A 19269-nucleotide genomic window follows, 5' to 3' on the forward strand; every position below is an offset into this window, starting at 1 on the left:
TCTACGCCATGGAAATTAATCGTAAGTTTACATGGAATTGATTATTCTAGTCTATGGAATGTGTTTCTTAATTACCTTTTCCTTAGCTGATTACTAGTAGTCTTAAACTGTTTTCAAATACTTCTCTTGTTTTTTGGTGCTAGTACTTTTTAAATTGCCAGTAAAAAGTAAAGAGAACCATATATTCACTGTTGGGATCACCCTAATTTTTTTAGAGGAGAAATAGACCTCCTGTGATGAAAAGTTGCATTTCAAATGAGCAGAGGGGGAAAAGATTATTTTTCAAACACGGCACCAAAACAGTTGATTAAACAATTTGGGAAGTAGAGGGAATCCCTAACCCATACGACATAACAAAAATATTTTCAAATTTAATGTATCAATGAAACCAAGAAAACAACCAGAAGACAACATACGCTAATGTTAAATAATTAGAAGCCACAATGACTTTCAAATGGATAACAATAAAGGGAAAAAAGATAAAGATACATTTATCTGCTTAAAAATGAAGACTTTTGTATCTGAAAGCCACAATAAAGAAATGGGAAAATGTTTAGAAATATAACAAAGAATGACTATCTCTGAGTGCAGATATGAGTTTCTGACCTTTTTCTTTGTATGAGTTTATTTTTTCCCATGGAAAAATATTGCTTATGAAATAAGAAAAAAATCATATTAAAAAAGAAATAGGTATTGAAAAACATATGTAAGAGATATTTATCCTTTTCATTATATGTAAAAAGCAAGCACAAAACAATTTTTTTCTTTCAGCTCCTTGTGGTGAGAACCTATATGATGAGGAGGGCAAGCGGCTTCCTCCCTGTATCCCTGGTGCCTGGCTCACGCCAGCACTCATGGCATGCTACCTACTGGTCGCCAACATCCTGCTGGTGAACCTGCTGATTGCTGTGTTCAAGTACGTGTCACAGCCGATGAGCACATGCTTATTATTTATTACTCAGAACTCTCCCAAGATACTAATCTCAGAACTCTCCCAAGATACTAATATATTTGCAGATAATTTATTTAGGGTTTTTAAGTAGATCCAATTTTTGCAGTCTCTTTGTTCAAACTTAATCGTCTTAATGTATTCATAAATCAAGAGTTGACACTTAAATACATTTAAATTTAATCTTGGTTAGTATTTTAACACTTTAGTGTGTATTTTAATCTAATGAAAATATTTTCTTAGATGAAAGTCTCCTGGGGTACAGAAGATTTGATCAAGTCATGCTTTTCATTCATCAGTAGAGGTGCAAAAGGCAATATTAGTTTCATAAGCTGTTACAATTACTGTAATATTAGGTAAAGCATTTTTTTCTGATCATTTATAGAATAGAAGATAAAATGGCCTAAGAAAAAAAAATGGCTTAAAGGATTAAATCAAGTTTCTTATAAAACCTGCCTGTTTGGCATGTTGTGTTGAGTATGTTGACCATGCTCAATAAATATTGAAAAAAATTTTAGCTTCTAAGATGAAAAATATAGAGGGAAAAATCCTTCACAGAAATATGCAATCTTAGAATTGAACAGGGCATTGGAGAAAACCTGGTCCAAACTTCCGGCTTGAGAGATGAGAAAACTAAGGTCAGGGAAGGTAACTGGCTTTCCTAAGGTCCCAGTATTGGTAGAAAATGAAATCATGCACTTACTGCTTCCTGTTGGAAGCTAAAATAAGACAAAGATTGTACCTACCCCACGTCCAAAATAATGAACCTTCAATCAAATAAGTACATTAACTAATTAATTCAGTTGGAAAAAAAAAAATAGTAGTCATCTACTTGTTAGACTGAATTGAAAGTTTAAACATGTGAAAACGTTTAGTTAAATGGCTCTTACCTCTACATGTAGGAAATTAAATTTCCTGAGTATACAAGTAGATTGTGGTGTGGTTTTTCAAGAAAGCAGTACATAGCAATTTATTAAACTTAGCTATTTATGAGTACAATGTCCTTAAGCACAGATAATCCACATTGATGGATAAACCAAAAGATTGAATAATCAAGGAATCAGTGCTAAAGAGCACTAAAAGGCCATCTCATTGAGTATTTTCATTTAAATGTGAGTAACTCTGACTGCTCTGGGAAATCACTATAAAAGGTAATATAACTAACTGTAAAAATGTCTTCTTTTTAAAGCAATACCTTCTTTGAAGTAAAATCAATATCCAACCAGGTGTGGAAGTTTCAGCGATATCAGCTGATTATGACATTTCATGACAGGCCAGTCCTGCCCCCACCGATGATCATTTTAAGCCACATCTATATCATCATTATGCGTCTCAGCGGCCGCTGCAGGAAAAAGAGAGAAGGGGACCAAGAGGAACGGGATCGTGGATTGAGTATGTGCAGGGTTCTTCATTTCTAAGTTGGGCTGATTTCAAAATAGTGTTCTAATTGAACATCCTCACAGAAATCTCACTCAACTACTTGCTTGTGTGAAAAGCACCACACTCAGTCCAACTGCTGTTCTTTTCAAAAGGCTTCTCATTTTGTATCCATTTTATTCTAGTTTCGTTAATTTGTTAGTAATTGATATTAGGAAAGCCAGCTCATGGAGATTAGAAGTTGAGCTAATTCTCTAAAATAACTCTACTCTATAAATTTCTGTATAAATTGAATGCTCCTTTCAAAACGTCTTAATTTGTTGCATCTAAAGCAAATGAGAAAATAATGCTACACGTTTCACTCTTTTCATAAAAATAAGTGCAAAAAGTTTTCCGGGAAATATTACTTGGCTTTACTTTCCCAGTAAATGTAATTTTTTTTTTTTTTTTTTTTTAATGTTTAAAAGCGGGCCGTTTGGCTCCAACTGATACAGGGTTGGGGCGTATGACAACTCCTTTTTGGATAAAAACCAATTGGAGTAGAGGCGAACTGCCTTAGAAATGGCAGAGAAGAGAGTTTAATTAAAGTGGGGCTGTGAAATTCACATTGACGCCACGAAACTGATTCTTCTTGTTTTTCACGTGGCCGACACTTCTCCCTTCACACAGAGCTCTTCCTTAGCGACGAAGAGCTGAAGAGACTGCATGAGTTCGAGGAGCAGTGTGTGCAGGAGCACTTCCGGGAGAAGGAGGACGAGCAGCAGTCGTCCAGCGACGAGCGCATCCGGGTCACTTCTGAGAGGTACGTGTGGCGTCCCCACAGCCGGCCCGCGGGCCAAGGGTTTGCAGACTCGGGCGCCCCACTCTATGAGGGATGCCAGAGTTCATTTAAATATGCACTCCGAGTTCTCATGTTTTATTTAAACTTTAAGTTTTAACGGGGTTCCCACGAAATAGTGAGAAAGTTCCTAGGTAATGACTGTGCATTGGATGTAGAAGGGAATGACATTTATTGCAAATATCCCTGGCCAAAAGAAAACCTAACAGTTCTTGACTACCTTCACCCCCTACCCCAAAGTGGGGGGGTTTCCGCAAGGTTAATGGAAGCTACAGAAAGCCATCTTTCTCCCAGCTCTTGCTCCTAACTTCCCTTTGCGAGCGTGGTCCTCCCCAGGGGACTGCCCTCCTCATCCCGCCTAGCTGCTTGCTGCACCTTGGCAACACCTTTCCCAGCCTCACAGGGCAGAGGAAAAGGCTCCCTCCTGGGGCTCCCCTGAGAGTGGGAACTGGGAGGGGTGGGGTGCAGGGTTGGGGGTGAGGTGTCTGGCCCCATGAGGGTGGGAGATGCCAAACTAGGGCAGGGTCTGTCTTTCAGACACCTTGACATCCTCAGTACCCAGCAAGGTCAGCCTAATGTCCGCGGTGATGCTTAATAAATGCAGAGTGAATGAATGCAGGATGTGTGAATCAATGAATGAGTAAATGAAGTCAGGTCAGGAGGGACAGAAATGGTGACATTTTCCAAACTTGGTAGTATTGCTCTATCCTAAGCTGGGAAAGAGCAACTGGCAAAGGGTAGACAGGAGCAATTGACCTTCACTGTCTGCACTTTTTATCATGTAAGTTTTGAGAGCCTTTATCATGTACTAAAAGCATTTTCAGCTTGCTAAAGATCTTGGTGACTGATAACACACTGTTCGAAAGGGTTTCAATGCCAAGGTGGCCAGAAGGATGAGCTCAGAGGAGCCATGCCTAGCTCTGCTTTCTATCCTTGAGTACACAGAATTAAAGTTTCCTAATAGACACATTGAGAGCCATAAAAACAGGATGGGACTTCAAAAAGATATTGCAGCTGACAGTTCCCAAACAATTACAACAGAATTCATAGATGCACCGTAGGTCTCCCCGGCGCATGTTCAGGCCAGTGAACTCTGCCCCAGCCCACAGGAGGGGAGATGGCAACTGTGGGTCCCTGGCCCTGGTGCCCTCCTAGACCCAGTCACCTTGTGACCCAACCAAATCCAACCAGCTAAACTCTAGGGTTACCTGCACCACCTTTCTTCCTTACCAAGGTAAATTTTTAACAAAACTTTGAAATGTTTCTTTGATATTTTAACAGTAATTGCTAAACTTTCAAGGTATAAAAATTATTTCTTCATGAGAAAGATAAGGCACCCCATGTAGATAGTCAAATTTCCACTTTTTAGTTAGACATTAACTTGAATGTAATTTTAACCAGTCATTTACAGTGGAGATTGTGTTTTGTTTTGCTCTGCCTCCCCCTCTCCCTTCCCCGGCATTCCTTGGATTTTTACCATTCTTGGACCAAAGCGCCAAGAATGTGGTTATCAGGTCACTACCAAATTGCATTTTTCTCTGGGGGCTCTGTGCACACGTAATAGGGATGAAAGTGTGTAGGGCAGAGAAAACATGCTGCTTCCTGTTTCCCTCGGCTGAGATCCCAGGAGTGATGGGAGCACATTCTTGCCCCTCCGTTTCCCTTGGCCTTGTCTAGGCTGACTCACAGGTGAATGCCCAAGACAGAAAGAGGAGGAGGCTTGAGGAGAAGGGAGTTTTCCTTCCCTCTTAGCCAGGCCAGCTGAGAAGCAAGGGATAAGGTGGGAGGATGGAAATAAAAGTAGTTATTTGTACCTAATTTTGGGCACCTGTGACTACTTTAAAAATCAAACTTGAAGTACTCAGGCATTTCTGCTATTTCTTTAATATTCGTTCTATATAAAATTAGTTTTATTTTCTGCATCGCCATTTCCCATTTGATGATTTTCCTGCTCTTCTCTCGGTGGTGTGTTCACCACCACCATTCAGTTTGTAGGGTCTCGTTAGGAGCATGTCAGCCCATGCCTTGTCTCCCTGTTGTCTTGGTAGCTTTCAGAGCTGAGCTACTGATTCTCGTGACTCAATTTTATAAACATGTTCACACTGGATGGGTACCCATTAATCATTCTCCTCCACGCAGGGTGCTTTTAGTGCTTCTTTGCAGAAACTAAATTCAAGGTTCCTTCTTAAAGCTTTGAAATTTACCTATATAATGCTAACAATTTAACCATGTTTTTTTATCATAAAGTTTCAACAGTTTGTAAGATCCAGCATTCAGTCCTGCAATGAGATTTGCAATATGATTCAGCATTGATTGACACAACACTGGGTTGCAGGAGGATATTTAACCCCAAGTCCTACCAAGCATGCCCACTTATATGTCTTAGGGGCCCTGCTCTCAGGGTTCTCCTCCCAAACTTGGACTCTAGTGTCTGTGAATGGCATCGCCATTAAGCTCAATTAGCAAACTGGCAAATCATTGTGGCACCTCCCTCTTCTTCACTAACAATCATCAAGTTCTGTTTACTTCCCCTCATGAATACATCCTGGTTCACTTATTTTTTCCATCCCTACCCCAACGTACCTAGTACAGGCTTCCATCATTTCCACTTCCATTCCTGTAGCTGCCCCTACCTGAGCTCTCCATATTTATTTCTGCTCTTTCAATCCATGTTACGCTGTCAGCTCTCAAGGGATCCTGTTCCCTCCTGCACTGGCTCTCCTGAAAAGCCCTCTGGGGCCCCCACTGCCCTTAGGCCTGCAAGGCCCTGCCCTCTCTCCAGCTTTGCCCTGGACTATCTTCTCCTTCATGCTCTGTATTCCATTTCTCGGCCTTCTTTCATTTCCTCAAAGCACTGCTTCCTTCCTGCCACAGGGGCTCTGCATGGGCTGTGCCCTCTGTCTGATGCACCTCACCCTCCTTCCCTGCTCCTCTTCCTTGGATCTCTGCCCAAATGCCAGTTCCTTATGGGAGACTTCACCACCTCACACCTTAGACTAGGTCAGGACCCTCGGGCCTTAAGCTGCCTGAAGGCAGGGCCATGTCTAGTTTTTGTCCACCATGACATACCTAGAGCCTGCACATCTCCACATAGTAGGAGCGAGCCTTTTTTTTTTTCTGACAGGGTCTCACTCTGTGCCCAGTGCAGTGGCACAATCAGGTCTCACCACAGCCCCAACCTCCTGGGCTCAAGCGAGCCTTCCATATCAGCCTCCAAAGTAGCTGGGAATACATGTATGCGCCACCACGCCCGGCTAGTTTTTCTTTTTCTTTTTTTTTTTAAATTTTAGTAGAGAGGAAGTCTCACTGTGTTGCCCAGGCTGGTCTCAAACTCCTGGCCTCAGCAATCCTGCCTCAGCCTCGAGATTTTTTTGAATGAATGAATGACTTAAAAGCTTTTCTCCTGATTCGAATATAAATTTCTATCCCATCCTCAATGAGTTCCCTCCTGGAATATCAAAAAGGAAACCAACTATGCTCCCTCCAGGTTCAAGACACTGGTTTTACTACAAGGAAGTAGGAACAGACTCAAGAGCCAAAGGATTGTGCCACAGGAAGGATAACAAGTGTTGGTGTTGGGACCATCTTTTTGCTCAAAGGGATAACATCAAAGAGCCATGAGGGCTGGTGGGATAACAACATTTTATAGACAACTCCTTTTTTATTATTATTTGTAGAGACAGGGTCTCACTATGTTGCCCAGGCTGGTCTCAAACTCCTGGGCTCAAGCTGTCCTCCTGCCTCAGCCTTCCAAAGTGCTGGGATTACGGGCATGGGCCACCATGTCTGGTCAACTTCTGGCAGCATGGCCAAAGTAGACCTCGTCAACCCATGTGTTCTGTCCTCATTGCTCCAGGAGAACATTTGGCAACATAAGTCCTTATCATTGGGCGCTTTGAGGCTATCAGTGTCCTCTGCAGATCCACTATGGAGCACACTGTTCTCTTTGTGGTTCAGCATCCCTTATCACAGGTTCACAGTTTCAAGAGCAATTGGGCTAGAAAGAATCTTTCCTGGCAAAATTTTGTCTGAGACCCAACTTCCTTTCTCAAACAACGAGAATTATGTTATCCAGTGTGTTTTCCTTTTTTCCATGGCTTCAAGGAAGCTTAACGCCAAACTTAATATTAAATTATAAAATATATTACTATAGGATTTTGAAATATGTGGGGTACGTTGCCTCTTCTTTGCTTTTTTTATATTGTCTACATCAATTTACATACATTTTATTAATGTCTGACATTTCACAATATGCAGGATACAACTCATAAATTATACATTTTAAATGTAGTTGGCCTTGTACTTAAGAAGCTATGGGTCTCAGATGAGCTAAACCTATAATAGCATTTTCTGATTACCCCAAAACTTTCTGGGTTAAGTGGTTTCTTGTCAGATTTGAGGATATGGATTAAAGTGTTTTGTCTTTTTTTTTTTCCCAATTCTAGAGACTGGGTACTGCTTTGTTGCCCAGGCTGGAGTACAGTGAGATGATCATAGCTCACTACAGCCTCAAATTCCTGGGCTCAAGTGAGTCTCCTGTCTCAGCCTCCTGAGTGGCTGAGGCTACAGGGGTGCATCACCACACCCAGCTAATTTTTGTATATTTTGTAGACACAGGATCTCACTGTGTTGCCCAGGCTGGTCTGGAACTCCTGGCCTCAAGCAGTCCTCCTGCCTTAGCCTCCCAGAGTGCTGGGATTACAGGCATGAGACATCACGCTCCATCCTGGATTGCCTGTAGGCTTGATGGGAAATCAGCAATTTGTGGCTTTGAAATCTTTTTATTTGGCATCCTTTTCCCATGTGACCAGAAAGAGAAGTGACTGGTAATGGAGACCTACCTAGAAGAAGACAAGATAGTAACTAGAGGAATTGAAAGAGAGATCGGTCTTAGGAAGGAAGTGGAGGATTCCTTGAGTGTAGAGAAGGTTGTAGAATGGCAAATGTACAGTGATGGGGAAGACGTTTGGGGATGATCCTGTCTGAATACCTTAATCTTCTAAATTCATAGGGTTCAAGGTTGCTTGGATAATAGGAAGGGGATGGCATTAAATGTTGGAGTTTTGATGTGCCAGTGGATGACACCCTTGTTCCTGATCTGACTTTGAAAGCCAATTCAGAGACAGATGCAGACTTCAGGAGGATAGAGATAAAAATATCAGTTTTATTAGTAATAAAAGTTGTACTGGAGGGTGTGGCTTCATTCTTGCCTACTAGTCACCCAGAATTAGGGATACCCACTTAGCCACAGGCAGCACCAGCCATCGCAGGCCTCTCTTCCCACAGGCAGAGTTAGCCTGCACGCTAAGCCTACCAGATGACCAAGATAAAGAGATAGACAAGCATGCGGTGTCCTGGTCCCCAATCTCCAACCAAATGAGTAGTCCTCCTCCAAAATAAATAAAGGCCTGGAATGAGGTCAGAGCATTACTAATGAAAAGTCCACACACATAGAAAGAAAAACTGGGCATGGGTAAAGTGTACCTCCCCAGCAATCAACATCACCGACTTAAAGCCAGTAGGAAGGATTCAAGTCAAGTGAGTTCACTTTTAGGGGAAATATGGCAGGAAGGAGATAACCAGGATTACTTGGCAGGAATAATTAAGATGCAAGTTAAATTAGATAACATGACTTGGTACTGGGCCAGGTCATTGAGGTTCTCATGACCTTCATCGGTGACACCATACAGCTGAAAGGCAAGGATACAGAAAGACAACCGTACATAGGGCATGGATGCTGAAGGAGGCCATGTGCCCAAGAACCAGTCTGTGGAGAGACCTCAAAGATGCCAGTGTTTGCAAATGGCTGCATAAACATACGACATTGCCTCCAGGCACCAAATATCCTTGCTTAGCCCTGGAGTCCTGGTAGCAATAGGTGGGAGATAAGGGATTGGCACTAATGTGTTGCAAGTAAGGGAGAAAGAATGTAGGTTATTAATGAGGGCTTCACTTCATGGCCAACCACAGAATCTGGCCTGAATAGAAAACAGAACATAACCAGAAAAGGCTAATGATTAGATGACCTGAATTCTAGAAACCTAGGAAGTCTGGGGTATTTAAATGAGGCAGCATAGAGCTAGAATCCCAGAAAGCTTAATATTCTTTTAGTAACTATTCGGTATACTGTTTATTAGAAAGAATGAAAAAGCCAGAAGAAAGACATGAGTCTTGGCCGGGTGCGGTGGCTCACGTCTGTAATCCCAACACTTTGGGAGGCCGAAGAGGGTGGATCACTTGAGTTCAGGAGTTCAAGACCAACCTGGTCAACATGGTGAAACCCCATTTCTACTAAAAATTAAAAAAAATTAGCCAGGCATGGTGGCGCAAGCCTGTAATCCCAGCACTTTGGGAGGCCAAGGTGGGCGGATCACTTGAGGTCAGGAGTTCAAGACCAACCTGACCAACATGGTGAAACCCCATCTCTACTAAAAATACAAAAATTAGCCAGGAGTGGTGATGGGCATCTGTAATCCCAGCCACTTGGGAGGCTGAGGCAGGAGAATCACTTGAACCTGAGAGGTGAAGGTTGCAGTGAGCCAAGATAGCGCCACTGCACTCCAGCCTGGGTGACAGAGTGAGACTCCCTCTCAACAACAACAACAACAACAAAAAGACGTGAGTCTTGTTCTTTTATGATTAGTCTTCATTTAGTCTTTCACACATAAAAACTCTGTAAGTAAGCACAACAAGGTTTTATCCCGGTGTTCTTCCTATAACTACTAAATGTAAAAGGCAGCCCTGTATTAAGAAGTGGATGGAAATTAAAATAGCTGGATGTAAAATTTAGAGTGGATAAGACAACTTTATGATCAGTAGTCCTGGAATTAAATTATAGGGTAGGAATAGTTTATAGTTTTAGAACTCAAGTATAGAATACCATGGGATCTTGAAACAGGGGTTTCTTCAAGTATGAACTGGACCCAGCTCCACTAACATCATGTCTTTATGTTAACATTTAACTCTATCATTAAGGAAATGTTCCCATGTAATTTATGAGATTCCTTGCAGGTGAAGGGCGATTGTTTCCCACGAAAAGATAACTGCATATAAAACAAGTTTTAGGCCGGGCACAGTGGCTCACGCCTATAATCTCAGCACTTTGGGAGGCCGAGGTGGGTTGATTGCTTGGGGCCAGGAGTTCGAGACCAGCTTGGCCAACATGGCAAAACTCCATCTCTACTAAAATTACAAAAATTAGCTGGGTGTAGTGGCACATGACAGTAATCCCAGCTACTGAGGCACGAGAATCACTTGAACCCGGGAGGCGGAGGTTGCAGTGAGCCAAGATTGCACCCCTGCACTCCAGCCTAGGCAACAGAGTGAGACTCTGTCACAAAAATTTAAAAAGGCCAGGTTCAGTGGCTCATCCGTGTAATCCAGCACTTTGGGAGGCTGAGGCAGGTGGATCACCTGAGGTCAGGAGTTAGAGAGCAGCCTGACCAACATGGTGAAACCCTGTCTCTACTAAATACAAAAAATTAGCTGGGCGTGGTGGTGCAGGCCTGTAATCCCAGCTACTAGGGAGGCTGAGGCAGGAGAATCGCTTGAACCCAGGAGGCATAGGTTGCAGTGAGCTGAGATTGCACCATTGCACTCCAGCCTGGGTAACAGAAGTGAAAGTCTGTCTCAAAAATAAAATGAAAAATAAAATAAATTTAAAATTTAAAAGGCCAAGGGCAGTGACTCACACCTGTAATCCCAGCACTTTGGGAGGCCAAGGTGGGAAGATCACCTGGGGTCAGGAGTTCGAGACCAGCCTGACCAACATGGTGAAACCCCATCTCTACTAAAAATACAAAAATTAGCCGGACGTGGTGGCACATGCCTGTAATCCCAGCTATTTGGGAGGCTGAGGCAGGAGAGTCGCTTGAACTCAGGAGGCAGAGGTTGCAGTGACCCGAGATCACGCCACTGCACTCCAGCCTGGGCGATAGAGCGAAACGCGAAACTCCATCTCAAAAATAAAATAAAATAAAAAATAAATAAAATAAAACAGGTTTTAACAACTGTCTTACTACGGAACTCCAAATGTTTCAGTCCTTCCTAGGAAAGACACACAGGGACTCTTACCACAAGGAGATGAGTTTGGACCTTATGTTTAATAGACAAGAGTCTATGCAAAGTCCAGTAAAGTTATGCCATACATAGGTATTCTCTTGGAAGTTAATACAAAAGTTCCACAAATTCATATATTGTCGTGCCTATTATTTGAATGAAACAGAACACATTATGTACAACCCCTTAACAAAAAGTATGTTTTCATTTAACCACCTTCAGGCTTAGTGGCATCATGTTCAAAATCAAATATTCTTAATAATAGATATACCCCGATATAGAGAAGATTTGCAATGATATTCACACAGCCATGTCCTTTGACACTTGTGTAGCATTTACAGTTCACAGAGCACACAGTTCCATTTAATTCATTTAATTTAGTTGCTATCATGCTGCAACTGTTGTTAATGTTTGATAAATCACTCCCCAGGGACAGAAGCACACTAAAGAGGGGCTGGTGGAGTATCTTCATCCCAGATGCAAATGTGGATGGGCACATCTCAGAGGGAATGCTGACACTAGCCACACGTTAATCAGAAACAGCTTTTGTTTTTTCTCAAAACCAAATTAAACAAAAAGAGTCATGATATGTAATGTCATTTGTTAATCTGGTACAATATTTTACTTTATTTTATTTTATTTTATTTTATTTTATTTTATTTGAGACAGAGTCTTGCTCTGTTGCCCAGGCTGGAGTGCAGTGGCATGATCTCGGCTCACTGCAACCTCCGCCTCCCAGGTTCAAGCAATTCTCCTGCCTCAGCCTCCCGAGTAGCTGGGACTACAGGCGCACGCCACCACATCCGGCTAATTTTTGTATTTTTAGTAGAGATGGGGGTTTCACCATGTTGGTCAGGCTGGTCTTGAACTCCTGACCTCAGGTGATCTGCCTGCCTTGGCCTCCCAAAATGCTAGGATTACAGGTGTGAACCACCGCAACCGGTCGACTTTCTTAATTTAAAAAACAAGGTTTTGTGTGTGTGTGTGTGTGTGTGTGTGTGTGTGTGTGTGTGTGTGTGTGTACACCAGGTTTTGAGACTGATTAGGGCATTCAGGTGTATCCTTTTAACAGAAAAACCTAAATATTTAATCTGTGAGTCAAAAGAGAAATATGGGCGTGGAGGGACACAGCTATTATTAATCAAGACTGATTAAGCACATGCGGTTCTGGGCTCCTCGTGACTTGAGTAGCAGTACACATGATGCAGTTAAGGACAGAGCAAATATTGTAATAAATCAAGTGCAACTTAAATTTCTATTCAAAGTCAGGAGAATGATTAATTGGAGCCCAGACAGATTCTAGATTTCATTTGTTTATAGATTCCTTTGATACAAAAGGATGGAGGGTGGCCCTCAGGAATTGCTCTTAGGCCTGCCAGTTAAGAAATCATGTATTTGGTGGTTAGAAAAATGGCCTCATTAATGCCCTTTTCAAAAGTATTCATAAGTGGAATTTTTTTCTGAAAAGTCAATGCTACCATAATGTGAAAAATAAAAACCTAGTGGATCTACTTAGAGCATCTACAAGTGAATCCAAACCCAGAAATAGTTACAGAAGCCACCAACTTCAATTGGAGGGAAAGGAAGATAATGAGCCTGATCAGAAATCAGGGTCACCGTGTGTAAGAAAGCACACTTTGCACCACACAGTACCACTATTCAAAGAAATCATTTATTAGCGCTGAATACTTGTTATACTAAAAACATAGTTATAAGTTATTTCACTATGTGATTTGAAATATTTGAGAGTATTGGCATATTTTGTAAAGTGAATATTATTTTGAAAAATTTTGCAAATCCTAAAATAAATAACATAGCCATGATAATCTAATGAAATCATGCCTAAAGCCAGGATGATAACATACGTTTACACGCAATGGCTGAGGTCCCTGACATCACCAAGACAGCTTTCATTCATCTAGTCCTTCCACAAACATCAGAGGTTAGCTGAAAGCTCTAGGACAGGTTTTCTAACAGCTGGAGTCATCAAATGCCTTGGCATTTGGGGTTCTCAAGTTCTAAGATTATTTTATTTTTAAATTTTGATAATGATGGCATGTTTGCAAAGGGTCCTTGAGGAAATGTGGGGATGAAGAACAAGATGAGACAGGATGGGAAGATGAGGGCAGATTCTCAAGAGCTTTGAATGCATATGAGGAACAGAAATCTCTATAGGATGTTAAGATTAAGGGCTGCCATGGATGGAAGGGAAGAATTAAAGCCACATTTTCATAGCACTTTACATAGTATGAGAAAGTGTCAATGTCCATATCATAGAATAGGGTTGCCAATGGAGACTATAAGGTTTTCCTTTAACACACTCTTTGGTGTGTTCATTGCATTCAACACTGTAATGAAATTGTGTTTTTATCTAAAGTGTGATGGGAAGCTGCTATTATTTTAAAGCAAAGATTGACGTGGTTGTGTTTCTGTGTTATCTTTTTGGATTGGAGTGAGAAGACATTGGAGGCAAAGAGGCTGTTACTGATAACTAACATTTTTTTGCTTTATCAGCTTGGGGTACAAAATGAGGTCATATATCTTTTTTCTTTTTCTTTTTTTTTTTCTTTAGACGGAGTCTTGCTCTGTCACCTAGGCTGGAGTGCAATGGCACGATCTCGGCTCACTGCAACCTCCACCTCCTGGGTTCAAGCAATTCTCCTGCCTCAGCCTCCCAAGTAGCTGGGATTACAGGCGCATGCCACCATGCCCAGCTAATTTTTTATTTTTATTTTTTAGTAGAGATGGTGTTTCGCCATGCTGTTCAGACTGGTCTCGAACTCCTGACCTCAGGTGATCCATCTGCTTCTGCCTCTCAAAGTGCTGGAATCACAGGCGTGAGCCACGGTGCCCAGCCAAGGTCATATATCTTTTAATATTAAATGAAATTATTCTTTTACTTCATCTCATCTGCTTATAATCTCATCTGTTTATTCCAAGAGTACCTTTTTCCTCTTTCTATTGTCCCATAGCCCCACCCCCACCCCCTGCCTGGAGTCAGGTGCAGGAAATCCAGAAGTCTGGTGAAGTCCCCACCCATTGCATCAAAATTCAAGAGGGTGAAGTCAATCTTTGCTCTTTGCTCTCTGTGTCCTCCTGTCACTTGGCTCTGGCAGTAAGTGCAATCATGGAAGTGCAGGGCACAGAGGATTGATTTGAGCCCCAGCTTTCTGGCTGGAGGATAGCAAATGGGAGCGCTGAGGAACTGGAGATATCAGGGAGACAGTAAGAGAGGGGAACTTAGAAAAGTAATGCCATAAAGTTATGAACTCCAGAGCTTACCTGCAGACTGTGTCTGTCAGGGGTGGGGGAGTCTGCTCCTTATTCACATACCAAAGGTATTGAATGGGGTGACATGAACAAAAGCAGGTAGAGTAAGGAACTCTGGAATTCTGCCCCACCATAAAAGCAACATCAAAGTTGGCAAAAACTGTCAGAGTCTATATTCTGTGGAACTCTGGAAATTAAGCAATGGCTTATTAAGCAACCTAGGGCATTCTTATTTAAACAAAATGGCTGGATTTTGATCAGAAAAGTAAGCTTTGTGACATTTTAACTTAGCCCTGTCCTATCCTCTGCTCTCCAGTTTAGTGGTCGCCTTGAAAACAACAACCTGCATTCCTAGTACCAGCAGGAGCAGAAAGAATCTCATATGCAAAGAATTATAATTACTTGTTTTGAAATTACAGGGCAGCTCCTTGAAAGTCTGGCTGAAAGGTTCGTCTTTATTTCACCTGAGTTGGAACAGGCCCAGTACTAAAGCTTCCAGTTAGAAGGGGTGGAGGAAGGGTTGTCAAAAACATTTATAGGCAAAGGGTTTAGTGCTTGCTCCCTGAGGTGACAGATGACAGCTAGGGCAAACAACAGACTAACCAAAAAACTAGGGAGAAAAACTGATGTCCATAACAGCTTTGAAAAGCTCTGACACATTCCTGGGAATCTAGAAAGCTATGTGCGTGCACAGGGCTGTGTGTATACTCCGCAAAGACCTGAGAAGGCTGTAAGCTCATTTCTGGCTGACCTGACCTTGAGACTCTGTGCAAGCAGGAAGTGAAGGCTAAGGCAAAGATGTAAACTGCCTGAATGTTGAAGATGTGCCTCTATATACACATACTTCTTCTCAGAAAAGACTAGAAGATTTTGTTGTTTTTGTTCCACACATTTAAGGAAATCTCTAAGTATTAACTGACCACTAAGCTAATAAAATACAAACTTTAGTGGCCAAACAACATAAAGAATATAGACTTTACAAAATTATTTCAGAAAAATCACTAAACAAACAACAACTACACTAAGAAGCAATAACAACAAGCCTGAGAGGGGAGAGAATCTGATTTCTAGAATTGCCACATTATAATACTCAACATGTCCACTTTTAAATAAAAATGACAAAACATGCAAAGAAATAAGAAACTATGGTCCACACATAGGAAAAAGGACAATCTTAAAAACCGTCCCTTAGGAATCCTGGATATTAGACATTTTAACAAAGAGTTTAACTCAACTATTTTAGCTATTTTAAGTAGATTTAAAGACCTAAAGGAAATCATCTCTAAACAAGTAAAGGAAAGTATGAGAAGGATGTTTCACCAAATAAGAGACTATCAATAAAGAGGTAGAAATTATATCAAGTAGTAGATGATGTCTCAAAAAAAAAAGAGGTAGAAATTATATATACATATACATATATATATATATGTATTTTTAAAATAGGTCATGCACAGTGACTCATGCTTGTAATCCCAAGGCTTTGGGAGGCCAAGGCAGGAGGATTGCTTGAAGCCAGGAGTTCAAGACCAGCCTTGGCAACATAGCAAGACACCATCTACATAAAATTGTTTTTAAAACTTGACAGGCATGGTGGTGCATATTATGGCAACTGGCCAAGCATGGTGGTGCCAGTAGGTTTAGTTACTTGGGAGGCTGAGGTGGGAGGATTGCTTGAGCCCAGGAATTCAAGGCTGCAGTGAGCTATGATCTTGTCACTGCATTCCAGCCTGGACAATAGAGCCAGACACTGTCAAAAAAAAAAAAAAAAAAAGAAAGAAAAAAGAAAGGAAGGAAGGAGGAAGGAAAGGAAATTCTGACATTGTAAAGTACAATAACTGAAATGAAAAGTTCACTCTAGAGGCCCAATAGCACATTTGAGCAGGCAGATTAAAGAATCAGCAAACTGGAAGATAAATCAGTTAAAATTACCCAGTCTAAGGAACAGGGGGAAGAAATGAAAAGAAATTGAACAGTCTCAGAGACCTGTGGAACACCATCCAGCAGAACAACATAGGCATTATGAGAGTTATAGAAGGAGAGAAGCAAAAGTGGCAGAAACAATATTTAAAGAAATAATGACCAACATTTTACAAATTTAATGAAAGACATGAATCTACATATCTAAGAAGCTCAATGAACTCCAAGTAGGATAAATTCAAAGAGATCTATACTAATTAACATTATAGTCAAACTGTTAAAAGCCAAAGGAAAAGAATCTTGAAAGCAGCAAGAGAGAAGCAACTCATCACATGCAAAGGATGCTCAATTCGATAAAAAGGCTGACCTCTCATCATAAGTCAGAAAGACCAGAAGACCTTGGGAAGACATAGTCAATGTGCTGAAAGAAAAACTCTGTCCACTAAAAATTGTATATGCAGCAAAACTACCCTTTAAAAATGAAGGATAGATTAAGATATTCCCAGATAACCAAGAACTGAGAGAATTCATTACTAGCAAACCTACTACAAGGGATACTAAAGATAGTTTTTCAGGCAGAAATGAAGAGACATAAGACAATAACCTAAAATCCACATGAAGAAATAAAGAGGACCAGTAAATGTAACTACATAGGTAAATATAAAAGGCATTATATATTTATTTTTTGTTTGTAACTACTTTTTATTTTCTACATGATTTACAAGACAACCACATAAAGCAGTCATTACATATCTATGTTGATGGGTACACAATGTACAAAGTTGTAATTTGTGATAATAACAGAATAACATGGGGGGAGCATGGAGCTTTATAAGAGTAAAGTTTGTGTATATTATTGAAAGTAATTGGTGTTACACCAGATGCAAGGGCTCACACCTCTAATCCCAGCACTTTGGGAGGCGAAGGCAGGTGGATCGCCTGAGGTCGAGAGTTTGAGACCAGCCTGGCCAACAAGGTGAAACATCAGAAATAATAAATATGTTGATAAACGTAAAGATAGATGAATCTTCTCTTTCTGAGTTCTTTAAAGTATATTTGACAGTCAAAAGCAAAAATTGCCATATTGTCTGATGGCGTTTTCAATATTTGTGGATGCAATGTATGACAACTGCAGCACAAAGGGCTATGGGAAAGGGACCTGTATGGAAGTAATGTTCCTACATTCAAATTGAAGTGGTGAAATACTGATGCTAAGTGCACTGTGAAATGTTACTATCTATTTGTAATCCCTAAAACAACCACTGTAAAATCTATAGTAAATGCTCTAGTCACTTCCCATCTCATTTCCTAAGGCCATCATCACCATGATACCAAAACCAGACAAAGACAATTGAAAAAAGAAAACTACAGACCAATATTCCTCTTGAACATAGACACAAAAATTCACAACAAAATACTAGCAAATTGAGTCTAGCCACGATCAGGTAGTTTATCCCAGGAATAAAAGGTTAGGTCAGTATTTGAAAACAATCAGTGTAATCTACCATATTAATGATTTAAAGGAAAAAATCCTATATGTTTCTAGCAATTGGTGCAGAAAAACCATTTGATGAAATTCAACATTCATGATGATAAAAAATACATTTTCTAAAAGCCTCTCAGCAAACTAGGAACAGAAGAGAACCTCCTTAATCTGACAAATGGCATTTACATAAAATCTATAGCTAACATCATGAAAGACAGAATGCTTTCTCCCTAAAACTGGGAACAAGGAAGAACGGCCACTCTCACCACTTCAACAATGTACTGGAAGTCTTAGGCAATGCAATAAGGCAAGGAAAAAAAAGTCTTATATGTCTTGGAGAGAAATAAATAAATACATAAAACCATTCCTATTTATAGATGACATGATTATCTATGTAGAAAATCACATAAAATCTTTAAAAAGCAAAATGAAACAAATGAAAACATCCCAGAAGTAATATGTGAATTTAACAAGGCTACAGAGTACAAAGTCAACAAACAAAAATTAATCTTATTTCTATATACCATCAGTGTGTAACTGAACATCGGAATTTTTAAAATAATACCATTCTCACAGAGCTCTAACAAAACTGAAATACTTAGGTATAAATCTCGTAAAGTATGTATGGGATCTATATGCAGAAAACTACAAAGTGCTGATGAAAGAAATCAAAGATCACTTAAATAAATGGGAAGATAAACCATATTTGTGTATTGGAAGACTCAATGTGGCACAGATGTCAATTCTCCCCAAATTTATCTATAGATTTAACACAATACCAATCAAAATCCCAGCAGGATATTTTGTAGATATATCAACTGGTTTTGTTGTTGCTGTTGTTGTTGTTGCTGTTGTTATAGATGAGATCTCCCTATGTTTTCTGGGCTGGTCTCAAACTCCTGAGCTCAAGCAATCCTCCTACCTCAGTCTCCTGAAGCACTGGGATTATAGGCATGAGCCACTGTGCCCAGCTATGTCAACTTATTTTGAAAATTAAATGGAAAGGCCAAGGAACTAGACTATGTAAAACAATTTTGAAAAGAAGAATAACATTAGAGGAATCACACTACCCAGTTTTAAGGCTTACTGTGAAGCTATAGTAATGAAGACAGTGTGGTATTGGTGAAGGGTCCAACACATACATAAACGAAACAGAATAAAGAGTCCAGGAGTAGGCCGGGCGTGGTGGCTCAAGCCTGTAATCCCAGCACTTTGGGAGGCCGAGACGGATGGATCACGAGGTCAGGAGATCGAGACCATCCGGGCTAACACGGTGAAACCCCATCTCTACTAAAAAATACAAAAAATTAGCCGGGTGAGGTGGTGGGCACCTGTAGTCCCAGCTACTCGGGAGGCTGAGGCAGGACAATGGCG

At 40.7% G+C, this 19269-nt stretch overlaps 1 protein-coding gene across 1 annotated transcript in view; it reads left to right on the forward strand.

Annotated features, from left to right (window-relative positions):
- Nucleotides 1–19269, forward strand: part of TRPM1 (transient receptor potential cation channel subfamily M member 1) — a 151962-nt gene that overhangs the window by 126160 nt on the left and 6533 nt on the right. Inside the window, exons 23-26 of the mRNA XM_073995380.1 lie at nucleotides 1–21; nucleotides 772–916; nucleotides 2139–2341; nucleotides 2996–3128. Coding sequence (XP_073851481.1) covers nucleotides 1–21; nucleotides 772–916; nucleotides 2139–2341; nucleotides 2996–3128 — 502 coding nt within the window. The remainder of the gene's footprint in view (nucleotides 22–771; nucleotides 917–2138; nucleotides 2342–2995; nucleotides 3129–19269) is intronic.

The sequence above is a fragment of the Macaca fascicularis genome, chromosome 7 (genome assembly GCF_037993035.2).
Source record: "Macaca fascicularis isolate 582-1 chromosome 7, T2T-MFA8v1.1".
Classification (NCBI taxonomy): domain Eukaryota; kingdom Metazoa; phylum Chordata; class Mammalia; order Primates; family Cercopithecidae; genus Macaca; species Macaca fascicularis.